The following is a 25728-nucleotide window of genomic DNA, read 5'->3' as shown; positions in this document are numbered from 1 at the left end:
TGTGTCCCCACATTTCATCTTTTAATACACTGATTTGTTATTAAGACAGTAAAAATTGGGGGCCCTGCACCAAGGACACACTCCAGCTTCCGGGTCCCTGCACTCACGCACCATCTGCCTTTTCTAAGAACCATTCCTGACACCCATAGAGGCTGCTGTCTGACAGTCTAGGGTGTTCTGACTGTTAACAGGCATCTGGACCAACTCCTCTGTACTCATACATCCTATCTAGAACCTGGAAAAAATCACAGCCAAGATGCTTACCCAGAGGGTCCAGCCAGGATCCTAACTGGAGCAACAATGAAGAAAGTACACATTATTCTGCTTTGTTTTGTTTTTGTGAATGGATTTTTCCTGTTTGATTGGCTTGATTTTGTAGACAGGGTTTCACTGTATAACCCTAGCTGGCCCAGAACTCATTATATAGACAGTCTGGCCTCAAATTCACAGAGATCTGCCTGTCTTCGTCTTGTGAATGTTAGAATTAAAGGTGTGTGTCACCATGTCTAACCCTGTTCTAGTCTTCTTTAAATGGATTTTACTTATTTTTAACTTAAAATTTTCAGTGTATGTATTCGATGTATATGGCACATAAGAACAGCTGCATATAGCTGGATAGTGTGCATTGAGTGTGTTCCTCCCATGCCCGTGCCTGATGCCTGCCTTCGCTTTGCTTCTTCCTCCTCTCATCCCCAGTTTGTCCCCATTGTTTCCCTAGACGGTTTTGCTTTGATTTCCATGTCCTATATGTGATATTACCTGTCTGTATGTTTTTTTATACCTGTGTGTGTGTGTGTGTGTGTGTGTGTGTGTGTGTGTGTGTGTGCATTTGAAGCTTTGCATGTCAATTATGCATTGCCTTATACCTGGCTATCAGCGCCTCTTCAGCTGGACAGAACATTCATTTGCTGCAGGTGTCCCCATGTATTCTGTTCAGAGAGGGGACCCGCTGCAGGTATTTGAAACCTCTCAATGGCATTGTCACTGCCTTGAGTTCACGGGTTCATCGACGAAGTTCACTCTGTCCTCTTAATATGAGGTGGCCTATCTGTGGCAGGATGGCTCTCAGAAATTCCGGGAGAGTCCTTATATAATTTGGCAAGTTGTGATGTTACAATGGTGTCTTCAGGGTAGTGGTGGAACACATAGCAGATCTATAATCCCAAAGTGAAGCCCTGGGAGAGTTGAGGTGGAGAAAGGCTTTGCAACAATTTAAAAATGTCTGTTTTTACCTGAAGGTCAGAACAATGTAAATATGTCTATTCTTAATTTTGATCATGGTGGCACATGCATGTAACTCAATCACTCAGAAATGGAGGTGGAAAAATCATGAGTCTCAGGCCAGCTTAGGCTGTATAGAAAGTCCAAGGCTAGTCTAAGCTATACTTATTGAGGTTTTGAATTAATGTACATACACACCACACACTTCACAGAAAACAAAAACACTCCTTAAGCTAAACCAAACCAAAAAAAAAAAAAAGCACTAAATAAGAGATGTTATCTCTTGAACCTTGCCTTCAATTTTATACTAAGGGTTCTAAGCAAAGCAATTAAAGAGAAAAATGAAGATTATTCAGATAGGAAACAGAAGTGAAATTACCTACATTTCTAGATAACAAAATTATTTATATAGAAATTAGCCAGTATCCACTAAAAACTAGTAAGATATGCTTAATGAAACTGTAGGGCATTACAAAAGTTAATTGCATTCCTATTATATTTAACACAAAAATTAAACTGAGAAGACAATTTCATTTAAAATAGGATTTAAGAACCAAGCACACTGATATACATTTGTAACATATATAACTTCCTGAGAGTGGAAGTTATAAGTTCTGGGCTAGTCTGTTTGGGCTCCACAGTGAGTTCCAAGCCCATCTAACATCACCACATGCTGGTTCTAGGTCTTACCCAAGAGTTCTTGGGTAACACACTCAGATACTATGAAAGTGCACTAACATCAACAATAGAAAGGACCAAGGAGCAGTGACTCATACATAACATCAGCTTACAGGCAATTGCATCCCCCTCCAAAACAAACAGCCAGGAGCAACAACGAAACCTTCTTTGATGCCATGTTTCTCTCTACTCCTTTTCGGGAGGAATATCTGTCTATTCTGACTGCTTCTATTTCCTCACATCATATTTTCTCTCTCTTTTCTTTTCCACAGATAAAATAGACAACAGAAAATTGCAGGAAGCAAATAGTTGGCTTAGTGGTTTGCAAGCACAAGGGCCTGAGTTTGCACCCCTGAATCCATGTAAAAATTTATAGCATAGGGGCACATACTTGAGCACTGGGGAAGCAGAAACAGGAAGGTCGCTGGGCCTGATTGGCTAGCCAGGAGACTCAATTGTCTGCCTGACAATAAGAGACTGTCTCAAAAGAGCTGAACCCTAAGAAAAACATACATAGATCCACCTGGAAAGGGGAAAAAGACAGGATCGCCTGACACGATTGGGAGCATGGGGGTGGGGGGAGTAGGAAAAGGGGAAGGCAAGGGGAGAAGGGGAGAGGGGAGGAGAACTTGAGGGAACAGTACAGTAGGGATGGAGGAAGGACAGAGATGAGAGCAAGGAAAGAGATGTTTTGATTGAGGGAGCCATTATGGGGCTAGCAAGAAGCCTGGCACTAGAGACATTTCCCAGAATCCATAAGCATGACCCCAGCTAAGACCCTAAGCAATAGAGGACAGGGTGCCCAAACTGGCCTTGCCCTGTAGTCACACTGATTTATATCTTATACATCACCTTAGAACCTTCATCCAGCAACTGATGGAAACAGAGGCAGAGACCTGAATCAGAGCACTGGACTGAGCTCCTAAAGTCTAGTAGAAGACTGGGAGGAGTGGGAATATGAGCAAAGAGGTCAAGACCATAATGGGGACATCCACTAAAACAGCTTACCTGAGCTAATGGGAGCTCACCAACTCCAGCCAGACAGGGAAGGAAACAGCATAGGTACAAACTAGGCCCTCTGAATGTGTGTGGCACCAGGATTTATCTCTGCTGCTTGTACTGGCTTTTTTGGAACCTATTCTCTAGATGGATGCCTGGCTCAGCCTAGATATAGTAGGGAGGGCCTTGAACCCTCGCCAAAGCAAGGTGCCTTACCCTCTCTGAGGAGTGGATGGGAGGTGGGGTGGGGGGAAAGATGGAGGGAATGGCAGTAGGGAAGGGAGTGGAAACTGAGATTGATAGGTAAAATAAAAAAAGATAGTTTGCTTTCTTTTAAAATAAAATAAAGTGGAAAGGAAGAGAAAGAAAGAAAGAGAGAGAGAGAGAGAGAGAGAAAGGAAGGAAGAAAAGAAAGAAAGAAAGAAAGAAAGAAAGAAAGAAAGAAAGAAAGAAAGCAAGCAAGCAAGCAAGCAAGCTGGGCAGTGGCAGCATGACGATAGCATTGAAGCTGTCTTTGGCTGACACACACACACACCACACCACACACACCACACCACAACCCCCCCCCCCCACATGCACATTAGCCAGTAATATGTGCACTCTCTTCCCCCATGCCTAAAAAGAGGGGCTCACAGTCTTCTTTTGTCTCTCCTAACAGCTGTTGGCATTTATCACAACAGGGTGTCTTGATTCAATGGGGCTTGAAAATAGGGCTGTTTCACAACTGCCAATTCTAATCCAGGTTTATCCACTACCCACAGTTTAGATGAAACTTTCACAAACTAGCAGATTCTCTTTGAGCACACCTTAACTGGCCTCCTGTCTCCATCACTATTTGAAAGTTGTTTCTGCCAGGATCATCCCTATGACAGCTGTGCCTAACCCAGCGGTAAGTTTTAGAGCCTATCTAAAAATGTTAAGTCCTGGACGGCGCGTTCCAGAGACATCAGTTCCTTCGCCTCAACACTCCATGTTTTCTAACCATTATTCTACTTTCCTGAGGGCAGGTCCTCATCTCTTTTGCGTTTCTCTTAACTGTCCGTTTCTGAGAAACTCAATTTCCCAGATTTGCTATAGCAACTCTGATATCTCCCCAGAACAGTGTAGTGCTGGGTGGGGCGCTTATCAGTGACAATGTTTCAGATTTAGCATGCTTCCCCTCCCCCAGCCCACTCAGCTCTCCATCTCGGCGACTCAGCTGCAGCAGCAGCTCTCTTGCCTGCATCTTCAGTTTCAGAATTTAATCTGATAATGTCTCACCTTTACAGTCGTGTGTTTTTTGTTTCTTTAGCCCAGTCCTGAATTTCTCCTTTGGCAAACACATTGTAGAAAGTTAGGCACGTCACATTAATGCCTGACATCAAGAAGAAGATCTTATGCCATGCGTTTTCTGGATCCTGAGGGATTGAAGTACAAATAAGTGTGAGTGGCCGAGCTTGATTTTGTATCCGACAACATTTAGAATACAGCATTAAAACAGTATGTAGACGCAACACAGGTCACCTAAGCATTCAAGACACTCATAAATGACAGTGAAAGGCCTCATTTCACTCTACACCAGTAACTACTTTTAATTACATATATATATATATATATATATATATACATTTCCCATGGCAGGGCTCTGACACAATTAAGAGAAATGGACACATATTAGTTGAATAAAAACATTATCATTTCCCACAAAAACAATTTAAACTTTTATTGGGGATTGTATTTAACCAACAGATCTTATAACAGAACTCAAAATCATTTTACAGCTTTTCATGTAAGGGCTGGATGGCAAAACTCTCAAAAAGAAAATAAAAATCTTTTACCAATGCATGAGATGAGAGCTAATCAAGTCTTTTAATACAAGAAATAGTGTATCTTGCCATTTATGAGAATTTTTTAATTCTGTAAAAACTATCACCTGATTTCTCCACAGAAATGTAAATTATTTATTAAATATATTCTTAGATATTTTATTTTAGGGCTATAAATTATATACTAAAATTATCTCTGTGCTATTTATTCAGATATTTAGGAAATACTTCATATGGACATTAGTTTATATAATTTATATATTTGTACTCTATCAGCAACCACGCCAAACTGTTAATTGTCATACTTTAGCTGTAGCCTTCTGGTAATCTTTGAATGTCACCTACTTAACTCTTTGTCTTTTCCTGTTCATTTTCCATATTTTCGCTAGAATACAGCACAAAGCTAATAAGATCATTGCATCCTTTCCGTGCTCACAGTGTCAAAGGCAAACCATCTCACAGTGCACTGAGATGCTGTTTGCTGTGGGGTTGAAGTCAGTGTTTCTCTTCCCTCACACCCAGGAGAAGGCAGACAAGATTCCTTCCTGGATAGAGACAGCATTGCAAAGTTCTAAAACCACATTTCCTCGTGTCTTCCGAAAGTTAGTAGAGAAGTTTGTTCAGCTGACAATAATTGGAAATCAGTTCATGGTATTCAAGAGGCGCAGCGGAAAAGCAGGGTGTGGCTGGCTCTTAAGGCTCAGAAAGAGAACTAATCCTAGTTGCCTTGAGTTTCCCCTCTTTAGTGAGGCCAGCGTTCCTCCCAGGGAGTTTCTGTGGTGCTGTCTGTGGCTTCTGCCTTTATGACACCATAAGCATGCACAGCAGGATTTTGGGAAGCTCTTTGATGGGAAATGTGGTCACAATATATGCTGACCACCTCACCCTGCCCCTTGCTGTGTGGCAGGTGGGAGAAATTTCCAACACAACTAATCCACCTAGGAGCTTGCCCTCCAAACAAACCAGTTGAGGAGGCTAATGAAATTGACAGGGGGTGGGTTTGGACCCTTTTGTATTCTATACTGTAGAAGGTGCTTTAGTCCTCCTGTAGGTAGACAGGCATCAGCACATGCATGTTATCAATAGCTTAGACCACACACAGTACTAGCAGCTGGCTTTTCTGGGTTAATGTTCCAGCCCGGGTGGAGGAACAAGGGTTGATATAGTCAGACACTAGTTGGACTCAGCATTTCAGGAAGGAACTGGTCTCAGGCTCCTGGAGAACGAGGGGAAAGTGCAAGGCACAATACACAGCCATCCTAAGTCTCCAAAATGTCTTGATCATCTGACCAGCAGGGCAAGACAGACCTCTAGAATGATTAACCACTGTCCTTTAAGCCAGCTGGCTACAGCTTTTCCTATGATATTAACCCACCACCTTCTCAACTCACTGAATCAAACATTCCAGATAGTACTACGAAGAGATGCAATTCCTGCCTCTGCTCACAGCTTTTGCGGTGGCAGGGAGCGTGACCTTGAGTAGAGTGCATGCAGATGAGGATGCAGCCCTTTCTTGCTACACAAGCCCATCCAGACTTTGCTTTTTTGGGTAAATGTGTGTCCGTTTATCCACAGCAGCCAGTGGCCCTGTGGTCATTTGCCTCCTTGAACTCAAATTTTCTGAATCTCTAAAATGTTCTTTTATTTGCTTTCATCAAGAGGAACCATGAATTTTCACACTGGTGTTATCTGCGTGTGTCGCAGGCTGTGTGCATGAGAGAACATGCATGTGCTCCAGCATGGAAGTGGAGGTCAGAAGTCATGTTCGTGAGTTGCTTCTCTCTTCCCACCTTTATGTGGGTTCCGGGTTTTGAAGGTTGTTAGGCTTTTACAGTAAGTGCTGTACCCCTAAGCCATCTCACCAGCCTAAACACGTATTTTTTTTAAGTAGCTTTAAATTGACGGAGTCTTTCAACTGTGTCCCCCAAGAGGATTTTAAGGAATTCTGGGACAACTGCAGATGCAGTGCCTCAGTAGAAGCTACAGCGTCCCCCAACCTTCAGCCCCATGTCTTCCTGTCTTTAACTTCCTTCCTGACAAAACTCCTTTTGGTGCTTCCACCAACCTCGCTCAGCCAAATCCTCTTTCAACAGCTACCGTTCTCTGTTAAAACCAGAGACCCATTTCCTTTCAAACAGCTGAAGAGGTCCCAGTACGGACCAGCTGACACACAGTGAGAAAGAATATATTGTCTGTAGGAGTGTAGACTCAGAAGATCACCTGCTGTTGTGGTCTTCTCCAAGGTGTGTGTGTGTGTGTGTGTGTGTGTGTGTGTGTGTGTGTGAGAGAGAGAGAGAGAGAGAGAGAGAGAGAGAGAGAGAGAGACTTTCTTTATATAATTAATAGCAAAACCAAAATCAAAAAATACAGCTAAGCTTATCTGCATACTACTTACCTGATTAAGGATCAGCCCAGCTACAGCTGAAGAAATTAGGCCTCCAATCATTCCAATTAGAGCTGAAACTGCTTTAATAAAGCCATAATAGCTGTACAAAAAGGAAAGAGAACAAGGGTGAAAAATGGTACAAATGCTTCAGTCAAAGCCACCCCAATCCAGTGAGGCTCGGAGGGGGAACTGCTGATGCTATGAACACCCATTCCAACTGCTTACATTCAAACGGCGGAAAGCAGGCACGCATGATAGCAAGTTCTCACTGTTCTAGACTGTCAGAAAGGGTTACCTTCAGCAGTAAGGAATCTATGATATTATGAAAATGATCAGTGTTTAGAGTGCAACTCAGCAGTGTTTGAGACTTCCAAGTACAGCCAGGACATTCAGAAGGTGATGGGGTGGCCTGCAGGCACTGAATTGGAGTTGATGGGGTGGCTAGGAACTGGACTGGGGCTGATGGGGTGGCCCATAGGAACTGGATTGGGGCTGATGACTGAAGGACTGTTTACTCGGTCTAATCACACAGACCCAGAGCCCCTGACCCCTGCCAGTCCTCTGATGAGGAAGTGAAAAGGCTGTTTGCAGGCAGCCATGATTGACCAGTCCTGGAGGTTCATATCAGCCTTAGCAGAAAAGAAGCAAGAAAAACAAGGCAGCCACAGAAAGTCATAGATCCAAGAAAGGCCAAGACTATCAGTCCCACAGAGTGAGGCAGTGCTTAGTCAAGAGCAATTTGGTTCAGGCCTGGGAGCCTTGGCCCTTCAGCCAAAACTAGAGGATCTGTATTAGAAGGTCTCTCGGCTCATGAGTAGCAGTCTTCAGAAGCTTTTGTTTATTTCCTTCGGTCTACACTGTTTCACTTTGCCTTCACAGGTTCAAAGTGGGAGGAGCTCAGACCTTGTCAGTTAATCTGTCATTCCTGCTCAGGAAAGGGTCACAGCTGAACCCTGGGTCTAGCTGAACTGTGAGGTACTAGTGTAGAATTTTGAGCTGAATCCTGAGTGAGGCGGACAAGTGTATCCTTCTAGGATAATATTCTTTGTTCACCTCTTTCGTGAAGAATACATAAGCTCGCTCGCAGCCACAGGGGTTGGTGGTGGCAGGGACCATTATCTGGCCTCAGCTTCCACAGTTCACCTATTTAGCGTAGCATCAGAACCCTTTGATGGAATTGGAGCAAGTTATGACTTTTCTGAGCCCTTGTTCTGTCTTTATTAACTCCATAAAAATACTAGGACACACACACATATAAATTAGGTACAAAATTTTAGACTCACCAAGATAGGACAGATGTGGAGTATTTTCTCTGAATTTGTCATATGCAAATGCACTAGGCATTGTTATAGTTGCATTTCAATAGTATTTTAATAAATAAAGACTGCCTGAAGACCTGAGAGTAAAATAGTCCCACTAGTCAACCTTATAGATCAGATTATGGTAACACACCCTTTTAATCCCATTAGCCACAATGACACACAACTTTAATCCTAGTGGTGCACAGCTTTAATCCCAGCCCTAGAGAGGAATATAAAATGGGGACAGCTCTCAGACACAGTCTCATTCTGAGATTCCAGGAGGCAGGATCATCATTTCAGACTGAGGTCGATGTAAGAGCCAGGGGCTGACTGTTTTGCTTTTCAGAACTTCAGGTTGAACCCCAAATTCTGACCCTGAGATTTTATTAATTGTGCATCATTTGGACCCAGCATTGTTAGGGGCTTGGCTGCTATGGGCTTGGTTGCTAGATTGGTACTACAGGAGGTGATAGAAAGGTGGATCTGAGGCCCTGAGGTTATTGGGAGGATATGCTTTCAAAGGAGATGTAGCCATTCTGTTCCTCACCCCCTTTTCATGTCCCGGATGGGAAGAAGTTTTGGTTTACATGCACTCCTGACCCAAAGCAATGGAGCTACTCCATGAAGGACTAACATCTCCTGAACTGTGACTCCAAATCACCCTTTCTCATTATAGATAGGTTTACTTCAAGTATTTTTTTATAGTAACAGAAAACTGACTAACACAAATTCCAAACCAGTGCTCATAATTTAAAAATCAAATATTTGAAAACAAATCTCAGTGGCAGTAAAATAAGTCTAAGCTGTCATGAATTAACATCTGAACTTGCACCTAATAGCAAGAATGAAGTAGACAATCCGGATGGCCAAAGCACTACTGTGTACATTTTACCTATACTAAATTATTCCAGACTCTTTTACTTTATTATTTCGTTTTCTCTGTGTGTGTGTCAGAGACTGTCTCTCTCTTTAGCCAGGTGGCCTCAGTCTGGTCCTTCTCCTTCTTCTGCCTCTTGACTGCTGGGTTATAAAAATGTATATAGAGAGTACTATAAACATACCAAAAAGAATGGTGTTTTAAAATCATTACTTAATAACAAATTAAGAAAAAATACAATAATCCCTTTTAAAAGAACTAGACAAAATGTAATTAAGAATAAATTTAACCAAGGAGTGGACTGACCTGCACTCTAAATCGATAGGACATTGATGAACTGAAGGCATGCCATGTTTATGGATCAGAAGAATGAAAATTAGCAAAATGTCTGGTTTCTTAAAGTGATTTAAACACTCTATTCATGCCTTGTGAAAATCCAAATGATGCTTTTCACAGAAATAGAAAAGAAATGGTTGAAATATCTATGGCTTCACAAAGGTGGACAAAGGTGTTCCAAGGACAAAGAACAAAGGAGGGGGTCTCATACCACCTGTCCTCAAAATAGACCTCAAAGGTATGGCAGCCAACAGGAAAGGAAAAAGGACAATAAATAATATTGGAACCAATTATATCTACTTAAAGAAGAGAACAGAATTGTGCCTTTCTTTAGGACAATATATAGTATATTGACTCAAAAGGAACTGAAGACTTGGAACTATAAATCCATGAGAAAGACACACTGTGGGAACCTCCAGACTTCAGTTTGGACAGCATTTTTTTTTTATATGACCAAAAAAAAAAAATCTCAAGCAACAAAAGCAAAAGGAGAAGAATGGAATGAATTCAAACTACAAACTTTCTGCAGTCAGGGAAACAGTCAGTGGGGTGAAGAAACAACCTACGCAATGGGGAAATGTAAAGCACACATTTGCTAGGGGTTGGTGTCAGAAATACATCCGAAGTGAAGCTCACCATCCACCTAGAGAAACATGACTAAAGAACCCAGATAGAAACTTTTCACAAAAGGCCTAAATGGTCAACAAATACATTCGGAAAATTTTCAACGTCACCAATCATCAGAGAAATGCAGATTCAGAACATAGTGAGATGTTGCCTTCCATATTAGGACGGCTGTATGAAAAGGATAAGAGAGGGGTTGGGGAGGCAGAAACCTGAGCTAGTGCAGCAGCCACTGTAGGAAACAGAATGAAGGCACCTCACCATATGTCCCAGCGCTCCGGCTGCTGGACACTTATTAGACAGACACGGAGTGAGTGCTTCAGACATCTGCAATGACTTGTTTATGAACACATCATCCACTCAGGTAAGACACAAAAAATACCAGTGTCCACCAGCACTAAATGGATAAAGACTGTATGGTCTGCACAACAGATGCTATTGCCATTAGAAGAAGGAAAGCCTGTCTTTGTTTAACAGTGTGCATGAACTTGGAGGATAAAATGCTGAGTGAAATAAGCAGGTCACAGACAGGTCACACGCATGATATCATATACATGTAGAATGTAAAAAGTTGAATTCTTTGGCGTAGAGGGCAGAAAGGGTGTTATCAGAGTCTGGGGTAAAGCAAGACATTAGGAAGACACTGGCTGAAAGATGCGAAATTTCAATGAGAATGAATAAGTTCAAGAGACCCATCAAACAGCACAGTGCCTGCTATTAACATTGAACCATTAACATTGAAAACAGCTACTATGAGAGATTTTAAGTACATTCATTACAAAAATAAGAAACATATATATGTTACTTCATTTAATCATCCGACAATGCGTCCATTTCAAAACATCGTCCTGTACATAAGAAATGCATGTCATTTTATTTATTAATGCAAAAGTAAGTAAATTTTAAGAGAGCCCCACCTGGGAGCAATATCCAAGGCATTGATGTGCTGTCCACAGAAGGAAAAGCTGAGTGTCGAGTTGGCGAGTGTCAGGAAGATGATCGTGCTGTAGAAGCTGGAGCTCAAATAGAGCAGGCACATGATGAAGATCACAGGCGAGAGAATCCCTGCAGAACGATCCAAACCGTACAGTTAGGTGCTTCTGAACACAGGGCTGAAGGATTCCCCACGTGCTCGTCTGTCCTGGCTCTTCCTTACCTAGCGTAGAGAAGAGTTTCCGCACGTTAGCTACGCTGAAAATCTTCCGGGACAGGAGGAAGTCTGCCAGCTGACCTGCTACGATGCCACAGATGTAAGCAAGCAGATAGGAGAGACTGGACAGCAGCCCGTTCTGAGGAGGAAACATGAATCCTGAGTGCACACGGTGGAGACGCAGTGCCCTGCAGCCAGTGCGTTCACCGGATTTCAGTAACTAATGTGTACTTTAGACTTGGAGATGTGACTTGGTGGCTGAGTTCTTGTCTGCCATGCCAAAGGTGCTGGGTTCAATCCCCAGTCCCATCTAATTAATGCATGAATTAAGTGTGTGCTTTGATCCAGGAAACTCTCCAGTACCAGAACTGTGTCTGGGAACACAAGGTCCAAGGAAAGCGAAATATAGTTTTGAGATTAGTAAGAATTGTCACTGCCGGGTGATGGTGGCGCACGCCTTTAATCCCAGCACTCGGGAGGCAGAGGCAGGCGGATCCCTGTGAGTTCGAGACCAGCCTGGTCTACAGAGCTAGTGCCAGGACAGGCTCCAAAGCCACAGAGAAACCCTGTCTCAAAAAACCAAAAAAAAAAAAAAAAAAAGAATTGTCACCATCCTTTATAGATTTTTGTTTTTAGTATCATGGGACCTGGAAAACTGCAAGAGAAGACTACGGAGAACAGGAAGTGTCAGCCCTGAGGGAAATAATAGGGGATAGAGATGATAATTGATGACAGACAATTGCATGTCTGCTCTAACTGGCCAGGGTTAACGCTAGGAATGACTCCATGGTTTCTTTAAGTTGAATCAGTGAGAGCTTATAGGACCACAGCACTATGCTGGCCACTACCCAGAGGCAATAAGAACATTACACAATGTTCCAAAGTTGGGAGCCCAGACTCCATTTCTAAGGGAGTCTTTCTGGGTTACCTTGATATCAAGTGATAGGAAGTTCCATTGGCATCCAATGTCAGATAAGCAATTGGGAATCCTTTAAGAGTAACACCTAAAGCCCAGGAACCGTGGTTCTATCCCAAGACAATGGGTTAACAAGAGCTGGACACAGTGGCAGAGTAATTTTTACATTAGGACTCCATTTCCTGAAGAAAATGGTACTGTCGAGCTTTTTCATTTTTTTAGATAAAAAAAAAGTCTCACACTGTGGCTCAGGTTAGGCTCAAAGTTAGAGCAATCTTCCTGCTTCAGGTCCGTAAGCACTTAAAAGATAGGCAGGCATTCATCACAATACTAGCTTGTAACAAGTCTCAAGTAACAGGCTAAGACATGTATTGGGGACCCTGGGGGTCTGTGTGGAAAAGTGGCTGCATGTGTGTTGATGGAAGAATTTCAGACACTGTTTATACCAACACCCTTTGTCTGGACAGAGTTCACATGTAGGAAACCATGCATCTCTAGGTAAAGTCCACTAGCTAGTGTAGGAGACAGGCAAAGACTGAGTCTATGGTCATAAGACACAGAGAGATAAGGGGGAGGAGTCCCTTATGAGTTAAAGATAAGAACAGGTGGTACACTTACCTCTCTAATGTTAACATGAAGCACAGTGTTGATAAATGTTGGAGTGTACGTAACCAGGAGGCTGTTGGACCATATGAAAGCAAAGGTATTGATGATAATAGCCCAGAGCGGAAGAGACCTAAGCATAGCTTTGATTGGCAGAGATTGTCTGCGCGAGCTGACCTGGGAAAGAAATCAAGAATCATTCAAAATGAGGATCATCTGGAATGTGTTTTGTTTGGAGGAGAATGTAGAAGCTGCCCCAAAGGAGCTCAGTGTTCTACCTGCTGGGGAAGAGAGGATGTGATGTAGGCCTTCTCCCTGCTGCTCATATATGGGTGGTCCTTGGGGTCATCATAGAACAGAAGGAACCAGCAAAGACTCAGGATACAGCCAAAAATACCTATCAGAGAATCACATGTTACAAGGAAGTTCTAGCTGGAGTTTTGGATCAAGCACATTTCAGAGCATCAGCCTGAGAATCTAGGTGGTCTCTTTCTCTGAAACCCTGGGAGGCTCAAACTTTGATCGTCTTTGTAACCACAGCTGGCCCTTGCTGTGGTGTGCATGTTACTGATATGCTCCTGTCTGTGAACCCTTTGTTCTGGCCTGATCCAATGAGTCTGTCTACTCCCTTAGAGTTCCCTAATGTTGGGCCTTTATATTTTCAGGTTGGTAATGGCTTCCTACCTCAAGAGGGAGACATTCTGAGCTTGCACAGAGCTAGACAGTCACACACCCACTGCTGCAAGGGTAGATGTATTTCCCTATTCTGACTCAGCCTTTGGCACACTATGGGAATTAGGCACTTTCTGTAACCTTCTGACACCGACTTAGCCATAGATGGCTTGAATAAATATCAACAGGCCTTTTGCCCCTGTACTTTCCTTTTGAATTTGGCGAATAGAAAGCCTGGGAAGGCGTCTTCTTCTTCTGGAAATACCAAATGGTGGATGATGCCAGTGCAGTGGGAGGGCCCAGAGGACCTGGCGGCCCAGTATTAGGGGCCAGGCAGTGGTCTTAGGGTCTGCGGGGCTCATGGAGGTAAAGCTGAAGACAAGGAGCGGATCCCTGTCACCAAACGGGACCGCCTGGTTAAGGAGATGAAAATCAGATCCCTAGAGGAGATCTACCTGTTCTCCCTGCCCATTAAATTGTTAAGTTATAATAGATGTAGATTTTTGTGTTTACTCTTAAACTTTGATGTCTTACTGAGATTTTATAATAAAAAACTCACCGAAAATGTAGAAAACCATGGGCCAACCCAGAAGATCACAGATGAATCCACTCACAAGAAGGACAATAAATGGTCCCATTACAAATCCTAACCAAAGGGCACAGAAGACATCCCTGTTAACTTAACAAAGGCACCTGAAAATCCAGCCAATAAACCTCTATGTTGTAATGAACAATCTTCATGGAAGAAGCTTGTTTCCAGTGCTCAAGAGGAACGGAGACCATCTTTTCTCTTCTCTCTTTTTCTGTTGTTTGAGGTAAGGACACTGCTTTTTCATTCTGAAACTGTGTGTGTGTGTGTGTGTGTGTGTGTGTGTGTGTGTCCATGTACATTCATTTGGATGCCAGAGGTTGAAGTCCAGGGTTTTCTTCTCCTACTCTCTGTATTGAGACAAGTTCTTTCAAGGTCTTTCAATGAACTTAGAACTCACTGTTTCAGCAGGGCTGGCTGGCCAGTGAGCTTTTGGCCTACATCTGTCTCTGCGCCAACTGTGCTGGGGTGATAAATGCGTGATCCCATGTCTGCTACTTTACATGGGTGCCAGGGTCCTCATACTCGTGTGGGAAGCACTTTATCCACTGAGCCATCTTCTCTCTCCTAATCAAAGCAAGAATATTGCAGGGATGTTTCTAAAGCCCCTAGCAACTCAAAGCACAAGTTTTTAAATGGCTCTCGGAAAGACCATGACCCAAGGAGATGAAATGGGACTTAACCATGCTCGGCTTAAGTACTTACCTGATAAAGTCATGGAGGTAAGCCGGCCTCGTTCCAAGGGAGGTGCCCATTTGACCCATATTTCATGTTGGCCTGTTGACACTATCCCCTGAAATGAAAAGATGAGGGTTTTGAACTCTAATACTCCGACTCCGAGCTCTATGTCTGTTTGAATTATGTCTTAATACCTGGGCTACTCCCTGGAGTACTCGACACACAATGACGAAAGCTGCTCCAGCTTGGGCTGCTGGTGGGGTAAGCATGGAGAGCACAGAGCTGAGGAGCATTGAAAACCCAAGTATTCTCTTCATTGGATATAGTCCAGATAGGTACCCAACAGGAATCTGAACCACGACCATACCAAAGAAGACAGAACTGAGGATAAGCCCTTGAATATCAAGACTCCAGGAATACACGGGGTTCTAAAAGGAAAAACAAAAAAAGAGGAAACATGTCTGAAAGTTCTGCATTGGAGATAAAATCTGGTGTTTATGGGTTTCAGGAGTGTGGTCGTCCTGCTCAGTCTGTTTAAAGTAGTCCTTCCTCTTCCTAAAGTTTACTTTTATCTCAAAACAACTTTGTTATCATGTCATTTTGCATATGTATTTATATTTTATCATTGGTATTTTCAAATATAGATTAAGTGTCTTTTATCTGAAATGCTAGGACCAGAAAGATTTCAAATTCTTTTGGATACTGGAGATGCTGGCAGAAGCCGCGAAACAACCGATTACACTGCACCTGTAGTTAGGAAGAGAAAGAGATGAATGCTGAAGCCCAGCCTGTTTTCTCTTTTTATCCATACCGAAAGGCCAGTCCACTGAATGCTGTCATCTACACTTAGTGTGAGTTTCCCCACCTCAGTTAACACAATCTAGAAACCCCCTCACAGACGTGAGGTGTGTCTCCTAGTTGACTCTCGATCCCTGCCAAGTTCCCGTTAGAGTTAACCATATCTTTCATTTCCCTTGGTAAGGTACATTTTTTTTTGCCCCCATTTCTTTCCCAAAGTTCTTACTCTAAAGAAGTTCTAACTCTTGGATTTTGTTACCCCTTAACCTGAAATCATACAACAAACCCTTCCAAAATGTCGAATTATTCTTTTTACTTATTAAAAGGTTTGTTTATGTATTTAAGTGTTCTATCTGCATGTATGTCTGCACACCAGAGGAGGGCATCAGATCCCATAGGATTACAGTTATAGACTGCCATGAGCTGTTAAGTTTGTGCTGGGAATTGAACTCAGGACCTCTGGAACAACAGTCAGTGCTCTTAACAGCTGAACCATCTCTCCAGCCTTTGAGCTATTCTTTAATCACAGACTATGCCTATGCCTATTCTTACTCATAGTTAAAACTTGAACTTTATTTTATGATTATTTTTATCATTATCTTGTCAATAATATACGTCCTCTGCATAAACTAGCTACCAAGATAAAGTTTTAAACTTATACTTCATACTTCCAATATACCTTTCCATCATCCAGTCTCTCCACTGCAGATCCATTGGGTAAATGGGGTGGCTCTGTTCTGTTCACCATGGCTACCATGGTGAGGTTCAGGCACACTCTCTGAGCCATGATGACAATGTTACAGAAGTGCAAAACAACAGCCAATCCATAGCGAAAGGAGCAGAACCCTGGAACTGGGAAGTAGAAAAGAACATCTCAATTTGTAACACAGTTCAAGAAAAAAATGCAGGCATTTGGAACTTTGATATCCTAGAGAGTAAGTTAAAATTTTACTGTAAAAACATCCTTCTAGAAATTGCCATATAAAAGAAAGATGTGGGACTTATATAATAATCCCTATTACCTTAAGACATCATTCCAGTTAGAATGTCCCAGAATGTTAATCCAGTTTGCAAATGCTTTGGTGAGTGTCTATTTTAAAGAAACCATGGACAAATACCTTGGGTTTTCTTTGGAGGTAGGACCCCTTAATATTATCAGTCATATTTTATCTCAAAGAAACTGCTTTGATCTTCAAATTGATATGACTACTCTGGTTGAGAAACTCACATTTTTACATTGTGAATTTTTTTTTTCTGAAGAGAATAAATTTACTGAGAAAGTATCAAGCTATAGTAAAGAATGTACTATTGGTATAAAACCAAGCACGCTCATCAGTGGAGGAAATCAGGAATTACAGAAATACATGTGCACCTAGGACTAAGTGATGCGTGTGTGTGTGTGTGTGTGTGTGTGTGTGTGTGTGTGTGTGCACGCACACATGCGTGCTGCATGTCGGTATACATGCTCATATTGGGGAAAGTGGTTGCACATTTATGGAGTCCAGAGGTCAATGTTGCGTGTCTTCCTCTATTGTTTTCCACCTTATCTACCTTAGTTTTTAAGGAAGCATCTCTCATGAAACTCTGGATCACTCTGGTTAGGCTAGACTGTCTGGCTATCAAACCACAGGAATCCTCCTGTATCTGTCTCCCTCCTACCAGGATGACAGACACATATCACCACACCTAGCTTTTTATATGGGTGCTGGGGATCTGAAGTCAGATCACTGTACTAGTGTTGCAAATGCTTTCTTGGCTGATCCATCGCCCCGGGCTAAAGAACTAGTCACCAAAACTGTCTACCATAGGAATCTATTGTTATGGATTTCCCTAAGAGTCAAAAATAATCAGCATCACCTCTCCTATATCCAAAACCAGCAGTAAGAAGCCCCACCATGCTGAATCCATCTTACATCTGTTTGACTACTCCATCTGTGTCCTCTAAACATAGATTTAAAGGCTTGTGTGATTCAATCACTTTCCCTTGATAATTTCCCTGATTAACTGGGAATTTGCATGTATCAGGGTTAGGATGTTCTAGGGGTGGTCTTAGAATTCTGCCTACTGTGGCCCACCATCTGACTTCTAAACATTTATGTTCATCACACATGCAAAACATAGCCAACCATCTTCAGCATCCCCAACTCCCATTTTATTGTAATGTTGTTACCTTGAACCTCATCAAAAAGTCATGACTTCAAATTGCAAAATCTCACCATCTAAATCAGTCCCCGATGACCCTTATAGAAGCAATGCAACTAAGGTACAATATTTATCTGTGGACTTGCTAAAGAGGCAAATATAAGTTCTTACTACTCTCAACATACAATAATGGGATGGGCATGTGCAAAACTACAAACATTAAAATTTTAAAAGAGAAAAAAGTCAAACCCACAATGGGTTTGAAATCCATCTGAACAAACACTGAATTTTAAAAGAGGAATTTTTATCCTAGTTATAAAATAAAGTGGTATAGAGTATGATAATCCGATATATGTATTGTGATTGTCAATTTCACCATATTGAGAAACTACTAGAAAAGTGGTAACATACTTCTGGGTTTGTTGTGAGAATGTATCCAGAAAGGGTTGGAATCTGGGTGTCTAGTCAGATGAGTATTTTTTTTCCCAGTAAGTCCATAGTGAATGCTACCTCTCATGCAGGCCAATCAACATAATGTCATAATGTCATGTTGATTAATGTTAAATTGACCCCTGGGATACCTTGCAAAAGAGAAAAATAATCAAGATCCCTGCGAACTAATTTATAACACCAGGTTAGAAGATTGACAGTTATGTATGGGCACAGCATTCACCAAACCCCACATATCTATGGCTGTTGCTCAATGCTCAATCTGCCAGCAACAGAGACCAACATTGAGCCCACCATAAGGCAGTTCCTGTGGGTGACCATTTATTAAGCTGATAGCAGATAGATTATATTAGATAATTTCCTGCATGGATAGGTCAGTGTTTTATATTTATTAGGGAGACAGTTATTCTGGATATGAATTTATCCTTCCTCTATGCAATGTTTTTCTAGAAATAACTTTATCTGAATTTAAAAAATGTCCTATTCCCCATCATGGTGTTCTATACAACAGGAGCTCACTTCACATCCAGAGATGTGCAGCAGAGGGCCTGTGTTCATAGATGTATTGGTCTTACCTCACTTGTGGTTGAATGGCCTTTATGAGGACACAGTTACAGCATTAACTTGGTGGCAGTACTCTGCCGGACTGGAACAATATTCTGCTGGAGGCTGTGTATGCTTGAATCAGCATCCAACACATGGCACGGTTTTCCCATAGTTAAAGTTTATGAATCCAGGAACCACAGGGGAGAGATAGAAGCCATCACCCCTAGGGATGTGGCAGCAAACGTTTCACTTCCTATTTTCAGGAGCTACTGCTCTGCTGGCCTCTACCTATTGCTTCCAGGGGGAGAAATTCAGACACTGGTGGCAAAGCAAAAACTCCATTGGGCTAGAAGACAGAGCTTCTCCCCCAGGGGACTTTGGGGTCCTCAGCCTCTGTGGTGATGAGCTATGAATGGAGTTAAAGCGTTCATGGGTGATAAATCTGATCTTCCAATAGGGAAATATGGTTTCTATTCTGTAACTTGACAAGGAAGAATATGGCAAACAGGCACGCTCTTCTAGAGTCTCTCCTAGTGTTTCCCAGACTAGGGTTTAAGGTCAGTGAGACTCATCTACAGCCCTGTGCAAGCAGAACTACAAATGGCCCAGGCCTTCGGGACTCAAGCTGCAGATGCCACACCAGGTAAAGAACCACAGTGCATTGAGGTGCTTTATGAAGGCAAAGGCTGTAGGGAATGGTAGTTATCAACATCGGCCATGACATCTGCCATATATATAAATACTAACTATGGCATGTGATGAGTCCCAGGAAAAACAATGGCGATTATCATGGTATTATTATTCCCTATGTTGTTAAGTATATATTTGTGTCTATACATGCATGCATCAATCAGATTTATTTTCTTTCTCTTACTTTGTTTTTACCCTTTAATATAGGACTTGTGGATGATATACAACTATTTAAGCACTGTTAGTTGCATCATAGTTATGGGATGTCAGAAGAGCATTAAGAATCATATGAAAACTTTGTTGCCTTTTCTGAATATTTCTGAATTAATGCTTCCATAGACCAGGTCTCTCACTCGCCATCAGTAATGCTGTGTTTAAGAAGGTGGACCCTGTACCACAGGACAACACTACCTTTCTTGGCAAGACACTGGTTCTCCATTTGAGGCTTATCTTCTTGTTCATGGGTTTGGTCTCCATGCACTGTGGATTCAAAGCACACTGGTTAGCATATGAAAGGAAGCAACTGACTAAGCCCTCGGGAATCCTGTCTGACTGAAAGCCAGGGTCAAAGGATGACTAACCCTGTCACACCAGTGCCCTTTCACCCCCACGGAAGAGTTAATATTCCACTTTCATGTTTTTTTTTTGTTCACTTAAAATTTATTGAAAATCTGTTAACTATCAACCCTGTCAATTTAGTTTTTCTTAATTCAATGAAAAAAATAAAAACTTTATTATAGAGACAAAAACTGAGAACATTTGCTGCCAGTAGGCTTGCCCTGCAAGGCAGACTGTCAGAAGGTCAGCGGGCAGGAAAAGACCACAGTGCAATTAAAGCTGAATTTAGAGAAGGACTAAATACAAACATAACTCATTTTCTGCTGTTTTTTTTTGGTTTTGCTTCGTTTTTTGTTTTTTTTTTTTTTGTTGTTGTTGTTTGGAAACAGGGTTTCTCTATGTAACAGCCCTGACTGTCCTGGAACTTGTTTTGTAAACTAGGCTAGCCTCAAACACACAGAGATCCACCCACAGCTGCTTCCCAAGTGGTGGAATTAAAGATGTGCCCAGCTTATTTTGTGTATGTTAAGAGAGGTGACGCATGACTGTCTTCTTAGTAATGCTACACTCTCTGGAGATAGAGCGCTCTCCATAGCCCCATGTAAATCTGTCTGTACCCGCAGTTTCTCTGGAAACAGAGCTACCGCAGCCAAGCTTCTGCCAGGCAGAAGCGGGTGGGAGGGTGATAAGTTAGGATTCAATTCTCACATATGCTGTGAGCTTAGACTTTGAGATCTGACTTCATCAGTTCACATGACTCCCACATATTCCCAGGACACCTAGGATTTGTGTATTTGGAGCATTTTAGAATGCGTAGAACGTCAACCACAAGTATCACACATTGGATCCTCTTTTGAACTGCTCAATGCAACAAATGCCCAACACAGTACAGAGATACTACACATATTCACACACACGTAGAGGAACACTGCACGCTTACTATTCATAGAACACAGTACACAATACAACACACATACCACACAAACCTAAACAGAGAGAAACACCTCATAATACTATGCATACGATCCAGTGCACAAATGCCTTATACACTCATGTTACACACAGAGAAAAACACTACACACATAAACAATACACATATGCTACACATTTATGCAAACTCTATACACATACTATATATACAACATAGTACGCAAATATTACACACAGAAACACTATGCAAACATAAGTACTATACACATACTACACTTAGAAAGAACTACTACATAAACACTACACACATAGAAATGTGACACACATTAGATACATACAGCATAATACATGGATACTATTACATACTCACAGAAGCACTAAATACATACCACACACAGACATATTGCCTTGCAATACAATACACAGATATAATAGACAAACAATTATACTCCATATACCACATATGTGATATGTTACATACATATCACATAAACACTATACACAAACCCAGTACGCACATACTGTATACGCAAAAACATTACACACTACTATTCATACCCAAACCACATGTAAATGCACACCTCACACACATATACATACAACACACATGAATAGTACAAACCTTCCTCACACATAGGACAAACACTACCAGCCACAAACCAAACCTATACCTCTCTAGCCTGCAATGATAAGTGTGCACAGTTTGCACACACCACCTACCAGACACACTTGCAGTCCAGCCTACCACACTTACCCTTCCCTCTACCACTGCCATGCTACAACAATCACGGACAGCTCACCCCGCAGTCCACACCTTCTCTTTCCCCGTGTCTCTGTGAGTAATGCCCACTGCACACTCTTTCCTAAAAATATGTTCTTTTTCCCCCTTGTAAAAAGCCTCTAAAGACAAGCAAATTCTTCTAACAAATTTCCTCACATTGGGAAATTCTCTGCCAGGGAAGGACCTCTAACTCCTTCTGGAGAATTAAAAGTTCGTTTCACTTGGCACATAATAAAAATCACACTGACCTGATTAAGACAGAACAGCCCTTCCTCCTCCCTGGAAGACTTTCCACTCAACTTTAGAGGTGAATTTTTCTACCTGCTGGTAAATCCTATATCGAATTCTTGACCTCATCATGTTAAGGGTAATGTTTAATTTTTAACTTTTCTTTTACCCTAACCTTGCATCTTCTAAGGAGAAACATGAGTCTTGAGATCATCCACTGGACTAGAACTTTCTGGGAATTAATCAGCAATTTCAGGATTTAATAAACAGATCCCATAGTCTCCAACCCACCCAGGAGGGAGCATGCCTTCCAAAAGTGTTCACAAGATGTCTCAATTGAGGAGGACTTTGGAATTCCATGGATTGTCCCAGAAGAGCTGTGGCTTCACGGGTGTTTTATTAACTTTATTATCTTTTCTCCCCCCCCCCCCGCCTTCTTATTTCCCTCCTTTTCCTGCTCTTTCCTTCTCTTCCCTTTCTACTGCTACTCACATTCTCCCCCTTCCCCTCCCCTCCCTCCCTCTCACCCTCCTCCTCTTTCCTTTCCCCCTTCTCAGCACCTCATCTCTTTTCCCTCCTCTCCCCCTCCTTCCTTCTTCCACACTCCTCAGAGGTCATACCTGTCTGACATTTGACATGCTCAGAAAGCTGTGCATTTTCTTATGCCCTGCCTCTCAAAGCTGTGACTTGTTCTCTGGCTTCTCCTGGTGTTCAGCTCCTGGATCTTCCGAAACATTCGGGCTGAAACTCTTTGAACATAATATGCTGATCAGTTAGGGACATCTAAGCCCTGATTCAGAAATTTTTCACTGTTGATAACTTGTTAACATACTTAAACATTTTCATTTTTATTATACTCTTTTCAATGTCCATCAATATTTTTCATGTATCAGCTGCTCCATGACTTAAACCTAATTACCACCCCCCCCAAAATAACTCTGAGGCCAAATATGGTGCAAGTCTGTGAACTCTGTACTTGAGGCAGAGGCAAGAGGATCATGAGTTCGAAGCCAGTCTGGGCTACCTAAGAAGTGACAGACAAGCCCTACATGCACAGTGAGACCCTGTATATCAGAAGGGGGAAGAGAAGGGAGAGAAGGAAGGAAGGGAAGGGAGGGGAAAGTCAAATGTAGAAAACGCTTTGCCCTGGAGCCTTGTCTTGTTACTCAGTTGGGGTTATGATTCTAGGAGGTATTGATGCTCCGTGTGACGCAGCAAATCTGTCCTCTCTGCTTGATACTACATCTTGCAATTTCTGGTACCTTCCAGAAAAAGGGGCTTTTTAATGATTGAAAGGTCCAAGCTAGCAGTTGTTCAATGTCCACATTTTGAATAAACAGCACTCCCACATGGCGTCAATCCCCACGTTCTAGGTACAGATTACATAAGAAGGAGCTGGCTTTCTGTTTGCTGCTTCCACTTTCTATTGCATCGTGAGGCTCTGACGCCACTGAGCTCCATGTTTACTTATTAATTTTTTACTTTCCCAGTTTATCATGGAAATTTTCAAACCCAGAAAAGAAATAGAACAGTCTGATGTAACCATGGACATATTAACTAGCTTCTAGCATTTGAATTTCTCTGTCCAATAGTTGTTTCTGTAGTACTCTAAAGCAATTATCAGATATCATGCAATTTCTTCTACAAAAACAAAATGAAACAAAAAAAAAACAAATAAAAAGAAAGAAACCTCAGCAAAGAAACTTAACTCATCAGAAAAATCTACAACATAGATAACAAGCCACCAGCACTAGTAAATAAACAAAATCCTTTAAATGTCCTCAGTTACTTCAGAACTATCCCCTTTATATTTGATTGATTTTTGTTTGATTTAGGGTCTCATGCAGTCCAGACTGGCTTGGAAGTCATGCTGCAGTCAAGGATGGACTGGAATTCCCAATCCTCCTGCCTCTATTGACCAAGTGCAGGGATTTCAGACATGTGCCCCTGTCAGCCTAGCTGGGCTCTGTGAATGGTGGCCAAGCACTCTACAGCCCCAGTCAGAAGGTCATTTTAAAAAAAAAAAAAATTAAATTGAGTATTTGTGTGTGTGTGTGTGTGCGCACGCGTGTGCGCGCGCACCAGTGTATATGAGTTTGGGTACTCTCAGAGTCCAGAGAAGGTATAAAAATCCCTTGGAGCTAGAGTTACTGGTGATTGTCAGCTTCTTGACATTGGTACTGGAAACTGAACTTGAGTTCTCTAGAAGAGCAGAAAGCATTCTGGATCCCCAAACCATCTTTCCAGCTCTTGGATGGCATTATTTCTTGACCGTCACCTGAGAACTTGCTACCTTAATAAGATAGCTCATTAGTTTAAACAATTTCCTCCCAGTACCACATGCATCCCGATGGTAAGAAGTTCATGTTAAATCTGGAAATGTTGGCACATGCTTATAAATCCTGGCACTTGAGAGGTTAGGGCAGGGGATCATGAATTTGAGGACAACTTGGGCTACCTGTGGAGTTTTAGGCTAACTTGTTTTACATATTGAGATCTTATCTAAATAAATATATAAATGAATCATGTAAAAACGGGCTATATACAACCAGGAGTGGAGTTACACGTTTATGATCCTAACACTCAGGAGACTGAGGCAGGGAAGATCATGAACTTGAGCTGAGCTAGGACTACATAGAAAGTTCAAAGGTCCAGAGGCCAGTCTGTGATACACATCAAGATCCAGTATTTCAAAAAATCATTCTGTAAAAGCCGATGACATACTTGGTAATGAAACCATTATTGGCACACCTAGTCAACGGAAGAAGTCCACAGTCTTTACAGACGAGGGGTATCCTGCTCTTTGACTTTCTAGGCTATATAGGATGAAGAATTTCCTTGGGCCACACATTAAATACAAGATCACTCACAAAAACTCAGAAACAATAAAAATGCCTGTTTATATCTGCCACTATAGAAAGGCAAAATCCTTACACAATAGCCCCAATAACATAGTAACCCACTAGGATAGTCTTCCAGGATTGATGAGAAGGCTCCACCTTTGTAATCAATTATAAAGTGAACCCTTCTATATAATAAAACTCCATTGATTTAAATGTCCATTATAAAAGTAAAGAAAAAAACCATGTGGTGGTGGTATGTGCCTTTGATCCTAGCACTTGGGGGGCAGAGGCAGGTGGATCTCTGTGAGGTCAGCCTGGTCTACAGAGACAAGGTTCAAGCACAGTCAAGGCTATACAGGGAGACCCTGTCTCTAACACTAACCCCTCCCCCCAATAAAAAGTAAAAGAGAAAAAGGCAACATGAAATGATCGTGCGATTTGATGTTGTATTTGAGATACTCCTGCCTCAGTAGCTGATTTCACGGAAATAGCTGCTGTTTCACTGAGTTCCTCCGGTGTTCAGGTATTTTCCTTCTAATTCTACCTGGACCGTGCTTCATTCATGAAAACAGTTTCTCACCAGTGTAAGCATGGGCAGGTAGTTATGACCCAATAAAAGCTGTGACTGTAAAGAGAAGCGCATTCATCTCTGGGAAGAAGGGGCCTATAAGAGTCTAATAAAAGAGGCATGTGGGGATTTGAATGAGAAGGCTCCTGTATTTGAATGCTTAGTCACCAGGGAGTGGAATCATTTAAGGATTAGAAGGATTAGGAGATGTGTTCTTTTTCGAGGAATTATATATGGTCTTGTTGAGGACATATGTCATTGGGGTAGGCATTGAAGATTCAAAAGCCCCCATCAGGCCCAGTCTCTCTCTCTCTCTCTCTCTCTCTGTCTCTCTCTCTCTCTCTCTCTCTCTCTCTCTC

At 42.0% G+C, this 25728-nt stretch overlaps 1 protein-coding gene across 1 annotated transcript; it reads right to left on the bottom strand.

Annotated features, from left to right (window-relative positions):
• Nucleotides 1-4160: 4160 nt before the first annotated feature.
• Nucleotides 4161-19900, bottom strand: Slc17a1 (solute carrier family 17 member 1). The gene is made up of 11 exons (XM_026783156.1): nucleotides 19873-19900; nucleotides 16313-16485; nucleotides 15030-15263; nucleotides 14863-14950; nucleotides 14128-14214; nucleotides 13175-13293; nucleotides 12912-13073; nucleotides 11384-11516; nucleotides 11145-11292; nucleotides 7099-7189; nucleotides 4161-4295 (listed from the first exon to the last, which is right to left on the bottom strand). Exons 1-11 carry the CDS (start codon nucleotides 19898-19900, stop codon nucleotides 4161-4163), a joined length of 1398 nt encoding a protein of 465 aa, XP_026638957.1.
• Nucleotides 19901-25728: the final 5828 nt, after the last annotated feature.

The sequence above is a fragment of the Microtus ochrogaster genome, chromosome 16 (genome assembly GCF_000317375.1).
Source record: "Microtus ochrogaster isolate Prairie Vole_2 chromosome 16, MicOch1.0, whole genome shotgun sequence".
In the NCBI taxonomy this organism is placed as follows: domain Eukaryota; kingdom Metazoa; phylum Chordata; class Mammalia; order Rodentia; family Cricetidae; genus Microtus; species Microtus ochrogaster.
This window is presented reverse-complemented; position numbering and strand designations above follow the sequence as displayed.

Coding starts and splice junctions, on each gene's coding strand:
- Slc17a1 (XM_026783156.1), bottom strand. CDS start 19,900: ATGGAGAACCAGTGTCTTGCCAAGAAAG. Junction 14,215..14,862: donor TACCTCCATGACTTTATCAG/GTAAGTACTTAA, acceptor CCCTTTGGTTAG/GATTTGTAATGGGACCATTT. Junction 7,190..11,144: donor GCCTTGGATATTGCTCCCAG/GTGGGGCTCTCT, acceptor CTTTTTGTACAG/CTATTATGGCTTTATTAAAG.